Source organism: Leptonychotes weddellii, chromosome 4 (genome assembly GCF_054177405.1).
Source record: "Leptonychotes weddellii isolate Sample4059 chromosome 4, ASM5417740v2, whole genome shotgun sequence".
NCBI lineage: Eukaryota > Metazoa > Chordata > Mammalia > Carnivora > Phocidae > Leptonychotes > Leptonychotes weddellii.
The window spans coordinates 105,472,463-105,480,102 of NC_138372.1; the positions used below are offsets into that span (position 1 = coordinate 105,472,463).

At 39.3% G+C, this 7,640-nt stretch overlaps 1 protein-coding gene across 1 annotated transcript in view; it reads left to right on the forward strand.

Moving 5' to 3' along the window:
- The first annotated feature begins 1,403 nt into the window (after nucleotides 1-1,403).
- Nucleotides 1,404-7,640, forward strand: part of UBXN2B (UBX domain protein 2B) — a 27,250-nt gene continuing 21,013 nt past the window's right edge. Inside the window, exons 1-3 of the mRNA XM_081817121.1 lie at nucleotides 1,404-1,587; nucleotides 1,987-2,149; nucleotides 3,563-3,644. Of these exons, the coding sequence (XP_081673247.1) occupies nucleotides 1,441-1,587; nucleotides 1,987-2,149; nucleotides 3,563-3,644 (392 nt within the window). The 5' untranslated portion in view covers nucleotides 1,404-1,440. The remainder of the gene's footprint in view (nucleotides 1,588-1,986; nucleotides 2,150-3,562; nucleotides 3,645-7,640) is intronic.

The following is a 7,640-nucleotide window of genomic DNA, read 5'->3' on the forward strand; positions in this document are numbered from 1 at the left end:
GTCAAACCTCAGTCTGAGTTATGGATCCCTACCTCCTTCCTTCATTCACTCACTCATTTATACACTTTTAAAGATACATATTGGGCGCGTGGGTGGTTCAGTCGGTTTAGCGTCTGCCATCGGCTCAGGTCATGATCCAGGGTCCTGGGATCGAGTCCCACATCAGGCTCCCTTCTCAGTGGGGAGTCTGCTCCTCTACCCCTCCCCCCCTGCCCATGCGCACTCACTCTCTCTCTCGCCAATAAGTATATAAAATCTTTTTAATAATTAAAAAAATAAAAGATACATAATATGTTCCAAGTTCTATATTAAGGCACTAGAGATAAAGAGGCCTGTAGCCTCCATGATCTTATAGTCTAATGGAAAGAAAAACTAAGTATAACAAGGTATAAAATTAAGTTTCCGGTTTAAGCACTCCAAGAAACAATACATACTATATGTGGAAGCAAGTATGAGACAGAAGCTCCTGGATTTTATATCCTATAGAATAAATGCCATGATTCTTGAACCCCCTCGACCACTTTGAGAATATAAAATAGAGGATGGAGGGGCAGTGAGGTATTTATAATCATATTCCTTTGGAGAAGAATGGGAAGAAATACTATAGTTTTCATCACAAGCTAAAAGAGAGGGAACTTCAAAGGGACCATGTGAGTGTCAGTTGTTATTTCTGTTCACGTTAACAAGATAGGAGTGAAACAACACAAACATATGGAGTAACTCGATGACACGACATGAGGCACCAACTGAATACTTCTTCACACCCCACATCCCACTCATAACTTTGAATGCAAAGCTCTCTTGCAAATTGCATTATCTATCTCTCTTTCCCCCACTAGACTGTGAGTTTTATAATGACCAGGACTACTACTTTCTACCTTTGCATCCCCGGGGCATAAAAGTGCCTGGAATAAGACAGGAGTTTAACAAATCTCAGATGAATGGAGAGGGTTTTGTAGCCTCCAGCTCTGAGTGCAAAGAGCTTTAACGGTGTTTTTCATCCTCAACACCAATTCATGCATTGGGGGCGACGTACCACCCAGTCTTTGGTAGGGAAGATGAGAGAATTTGACCAAGACGAATAAAGTAAGGTTGCCGTTTTTATTAGACAATGCATCAGGAGGATGTTTTCACTGTTGAGTTAAAAGAACCTGAAAGTCTATGCTGCCCTCTAGAGCGGCCTACAGTGCCTTCAGGCGTGCTGCAGAGAGAACACAAGGCTTACGTAGACGCGTCCCTGCGGAGAAATCCTTTGTGCCAGTTTCCTTGAAGTAAAAGAAGGATACAGAACTGGAAGGCTGGCGCCGGAAGACTGGGACGCGCGCCCGGTGCAGGGGGGAGGTGGGAGCGCGTAGGCACCGCCCCTCCCGCGGTTGCCAGGCAACCGGCCCCAGAAGGCGCGGAAGGCGCCTCGGCGCAGGCGCTGGCGGGCCGGTGAAGATGGCGGAAGGTGGCGGCGCCGAACCGGGGGAGCAGGAGAGGTCCTCTGGGCCGCGGCCCCCGAGCGCGCGGGATCTGCAGGTGCGGCGAGCGGCCGAGGGCGGGGCGCGGCGGCGGGGAGCGGCGGAGGGGTGCGTGTCGGAGTCCGCCCCTGGCCTCGGCTGAGCCCTTGCCAGACCCCACCTGGGCACTGAATTGTGACTGCGGGGTCGCAGGTCTGCTCAGGGCGGTGCATCGAACAGTGGTTTTCGAAGAAACAGGTGTCCGAGCCCAACTCTCTGTTGCCCGGGACTCATTCCCCCTCCACCCGATTTGCAATTTAAGAAGCAACTGTTTAGAATGGCATTGTGTGGGGTCAGTTGAGTGGTTCACTGGTTGGTGCTTCCTTCAGAAGACTTAATTGTAGAAGAAAGCTTTACTGTGCCCGTGGGAAATCAGGATCACTTTAGAAGTAGTAACATGTGTGCTGGTTTGATCTTTCTTGTCTCGGATGCTGTTTCTGTTTGGATTACTTTTATATAAAAATGCTTCCTTTTTATCAGATAGCTTTTCCCTTTTAAAAGTGAGCTAAAGTATTCCATCCTACGGCTGCACCGCCTAGTTGTCAAAGCTACCGTCTATGAAACATTGCACAGAAGAAAGAGCGAAATAAAACTTCATGGTGACATTAGTGAGCTAAATACGAATGTAGCAAATTTCGCTTCTTCAGGTGCTTAATACTGCTTTGCTCATTTAGGCGGTTTTTTTTTTTTTTCTGTCTCTTAAGACCATTGATAAAATCAACAAGTAAACAATCATAAGGAGTTGTGTAATTAAAAGTAAATGACACCGAATCTACATGCCTCGATAGAAAAGTTCTGTTACAGTTACTTCTACTTTGAACAAGCATTGACCACCTGCCATGCAACATACTGCTAAAACTCCACCAATGCAGAGATGAATAGGACATCAAATCTGTAGTTGGTGCTGGACACTGTTGAAGGGAATAGAAGTGTAAAAAGCATGTCCATCTATTTTTTGCAGAAATAATATATGAATATATTGGCCATGACATTTTAAGGTGGAGTATGACTGAATGCCAAATTAAGCAGTACATAAAATGAAGAATTTGGAGAATGGAGAACTCAGTGTCAGGTTAGAAGATGAACCGAATGTAGAATAATTCCAGTGCTCTTAAGTCAATTCAAGTAGTAGTAAAGTCAATTAAGTAGTAAACAGGATCAAGGAATAGGATCTGCCTCATCTTTTCTATGGTAGACTACCATCACTAAGAGGCACTAAGAGGCAACATGGGACATTGAGAAAATAGTTTCTGGTTAGATCAATTTCTGTTTGCATCTTGGACCTGTCACTTAGTAGGCCTCTGAATGTAAGAGAAATGTCTTAACCTTTCTGATCCTCAGTGTCTTTATTTGTAAACTAGGGGTGATGTTGGTGGTGTCAAGGATGAAATGTCCATAAAGTGCCCATGCACTCCCATATTATCCTGGCCCTGTACTTGCTTGGTAAATATTTGGTTCCTTTTTCTTTAAAGGAGGAAAATGCTGTAACTTTAACTGGTTAGTCCATTCTAATGCCATTAAAGTTAAAACTATATAACTTAATATCCTTTCTCTAATTTCATTCTGTTCTTTTCATGTGAAAAATGAGAGCAGCTTGGCTAATGATTGCCTAATACTTGGCAAATTTACAGACTTAATCCAGCAGATTAATATATGATTAATGGTTGGTGATATTTTGGTAGATGTCACTAATTGAGAGAATGCCTTCCTCTTCACCATCAATTAGAGGATAGGGATTTGTTTTTAAGACATTTTTTAAAATTTATTTATTTGACAGCTAGAGAGAGCAGAAGCAGGTTGAGTGGGAGAGGGAGAAGAAAGCTCCTCGCTGAGCAGAGAGCCTGATGTGGGGCTCCATCCCAGGACCCTGGGATCATGACTTGAGCCGAAGGCAGACACTTAACTGACTGAGCCACCCAGGTGCCCTGGGGATTTTTTTTTTTTTTATTATCTACTTTCTGGTAGTCAGGTTGGTAGGTAGATAACTATTTTTTTTATAAATGTGATTTGGATATCAAATACATTAAGTATTGATAGTGTTTCCTTTAGAATTTAATAAGAATCTGAAGAACTTGCTAAGAAACCTAAAAACAACCAAAGTGATGATGTACGAAGAAATAGAGTATGTTTAAAAGAAATAGAGTAGGTTTAAAAGAAGTGAATAATGTTCTTCTCCCCAACTAGTTTTTTGAATAGTGATTACTATTTTATTATCTTGTTATTGTTTAATCAAGCTGTGCTTATCTTAAGTGTAATTTTCAGTAACTACTTCCTACTTTCTGGACAGCTTGCTCTAAGAGTCAGTCATTCACAGTGTTATAGAGGAAAAGGGAGATATTACTAATTGGAACAAGCAAAAGATACCCTAAGTATGCATATCTTAGCTGCCAGGCAGTGTAGGGTTTGTTGGCATCTAAATCAGGAAAGATTTCCTCATTTAGCACAGGAGGAAACATGGATGATTGTCTCCCAGAAAGCCTCCCAGCACTGTGAGCCTCTGACATAAACCGCAGAAATCTCCTGTGGATATCAAACCAAGAGCAGATCTTAGCTCCCTTCATTCCCCCCAGATTGAGAAACATTCAATGGGAAGGTTTAGGATGGGATTGTTAGTGACAGCACTCGCCCTCAAAACCTCAGTGTTTATTAGTATTTCTGAACATTTTCTGAGACCTTTCTCTCTCCTGGTTCCCTTCAGTCTATTAACATGGGTTTAATAGTTGGTTAACATATTTAATTGTATGCTTCTGTCCCAGTTTTCCTCCAGAATAATATCAAAAGAAAAAGATTTCTGTTCTTAATTCTGTATTTCCATATAGATTGGAGTTAGAGGGTAATTAGAGATAACTTCAGTATTTATTAGGGTTAGGATGGGGTGGGGTAGACAGTGGAGTTCTAGAAGTGAGAAAAGAGTAAGAATGTCTGATACTGTGTTACAGTTGCCACAAGTACCCTAATCCTGTTGGATATCAGTATTCCATAGTATTGGTTCTCAATTTTAGCATGCATGAGAATCATCTGGAAGGCTTGATACAGCACAGATTGCAGGGCCCCACCCCAGAGTTTTTCATTCATTAGGTCTAGGGTGGGGCTGGAGCATCTGTATTTTCAAAGGTTCCCAGGTGATGCTGATATTGCTGTTCTATATTTTAAAAAGTCAGTATGTTACCTTCTGTCAATTGTCACTCTAAGACTGAGAATTGCAGTAATTTTAATCTTTTGCTTTATACCTGATTTTCTCGTTCTCAATTACTTTGCTCTCAGGTTTCTTTTCACGTTCTTCACATTTCAAACTCTAAAGCAAAGATTATCACTGCTTACGTACTTTATTCCTTCTGTGTAATTGAAATAACTTCATAATCTAATTGTTTAGCCTGTGGAACACTCTGTCCTATTAATTCACAATGATTCATTACTTCACAATGCACATATTCTTATCTCTTTATTTGATATTTAGTTGTTGTTCTATTTGTTTTGACCAGTACTTTATTTTGATCAGTTTAAATAATCATTTCCTCTTCTAGTGTGGTGTCATTTGCTATGTCAACTAACATAAATTAAATTTCTTTATAGTATTTACTAATAAACTTATACCATATGATGCTGCAGGGAGATCATGAATCCCAGCAATAATTCCCTCTAAATATCATTCATTTTCCTTTTAGTAATGCACCATTAATAACTAAGACCTTTCAGCTAGGTGGACTCCCTGCTCTAATACAATTTACCCCATATTCCTATCTTGTTAATATATATTAATATCTTATTAATATATATATTCCACAGAATCAAAACACATTATTTGCTTTATTCATTTATTTTATAGAAGAAAATTAGTTGATTGACAGGGTTTGTTCAAATCTTCTTGAACAAAAAACAAGATAAAAAACTATATAGAAAATGTAATCTGAGTTTTAAAATATATAACTTGGGGCACGTAGATGGCTCAGTTGGTTAAGCCTCTGCCTTCAGCTCAGGTCATGATCCTGGAGTCCTGGGATCAAGCCCCACATTGATCCAGCTCTCTTCTCAGCTGAGACTCCGCTTCTCCCTCTGCCTCTCCCTCTGCTCGTGCTCTCTCTCTCACTCTCTCTCAAATAAATAAATTTTTAAAAATCTACAACTTTATATTTATTATCTACATAATTCAACATGAATTTGTCTCGTGTCCATGAAGTACTATATTAGAAACAATCTAGGAAACCTAAATTATAGTAGGAGGGATAAAATCGTGAGAAAGGTACACAAGTGATGACAATGTAATGTTTATAAATGTTAATAATAGAATAGCATATACAATGAGGAGTTAGGAAAGAAATATCATTTAGTTAAGAAAACTAGAAAAGGCTTTGTGAAGGATGGCTGAAGTGGGCCTTTGCAATATAGGTAACATTTCCATTGATGGGATTAGAAATCACATAAAAATAATTCATAGAGCTGAAATAAATCAGCTCAGGAGGAACTTCCATAAAGGAATACTGTTTTGAAGAGATTTCAGGGAGGTAAAATTTCTGAAAACTTTGGACCCAAGTAGTCAGGCAGAGTGTCTATCTCCGTCTCTCTCATTTGTTTTGTTTTCATTTTCATTTCACATATAGTCATATGTGTAGATAACACTGAATAAGGAAATCTTGGGGAAAATGAAACACTGATAATAGTCATTGTTAAACATTTTTTAATATCTTCTGGTAATGGAGCACTTGCCTTGTGCTTCACATGCATCCTGTGATCCTTAAAATGACCCTCTAAGGTAATTTTTTAAAATAGACATTTAAAGATGAGGGAACCAAGGTGCAGAGAAGTTAAATAAAATGCCCAAGGTCACACCATAGGAGCCCAAGTTAGGATTTTAATTCAGTTCTTTTAGATTACAAAGCACTTTCATAATTAGGATTTCTAACAAAATCGCCATGTTAGAAATATGAAAGTTGATGTAGGTGTATGGGGATGGGGTAAGGAGTAAAAATTAGGGAGGAAAATAAATCCTTTTTTTGTTTGTTTTTTGTGTGGGTATTTTAAAAGTTGACTAATAGAATCTTCAAAGAAGTAACTTTGCCCCAGTTCTTCTTTTCCTTCTGATGAAAGAAGCCCTGGAGGTAGTTTACATATCTCTTGTTTTTCTGGAAGGAGCACCTTATCTGGTTTTTTAGGGGGATTTGGTTTTTTGTTATTTTTTTTCCAAAGGATTTTCGGGGATTATGATCATGCCAATTACGGGAGCATTAAGGGAAGTTTTTGAACTGTTGTCCAAAATGGAACAAAATAACAATGCTGAAGTATTTGGATAACTTTTTAAAATTCCAATTTCAAAAACTGTGTTGTGTTTATTTCATTTAAAAGTACCCAGCCATATATTTATAATGCATAATTTGGTAATATTACTTTCTAAAATTTATATAATCCATATATATAATACATTGTCTTATATTTTTAAAAGTTCATTTTCCTTAACTTGATGAAATTTATGTCAGGTAGACTTTTAAAGAGAATAATTTTGAAATTATTGTATGTGCTTGGGTTTTAAAAAGTTAAACAGCTAAATGAAAAAATTTTATGAGATTTAATGAGAGCAGGCTGACATTAGTGTGAAACATCTTCAAGTATTTTTTTTTTAACTATAGGACAATTGTAGGCTCAGCTTTGAAAATGATCTGTTACCAAATACAGTTTTTGAAACAGTTGAATAGTTAATTGAAAATAGGTAAGCAGTTATGGGCACCTGGGTGGCTCAGTCGTTAAGCGTCTGCCTTCGGCTCAGGTCATGATCCCAGGGTCCTGGGATCGAGTCCCATGTCGGGCTCCCTGCTCGGCAGGGGGTCTGCTTCTCCCTCTCCCACTCCCCCCTGCTTGTATTCCCTCTCTCGCTGTGTCTCTCTCTGTCAAATAAATAAATAAAATCTTAAAAAAAAAAATAAGTAAGCAGTTATGGTAACTTTTTTTTTTTTTTAAAGATTTTATTTATTTATTTGAGAGAGAGAGAATGAGAGAGAGAGAGCCCATGAGATGGGGGAGGGTCAGAGGGAGAAACAGACTCCCTGCTGAGCAGGGAGCCCGATGTGGGACTCGATCCTGGGACTCCAGGATCATGACCTGAGCCGAAGGCAGTCGCTTAACCAACTGAGCCACCCAGGCACCCCA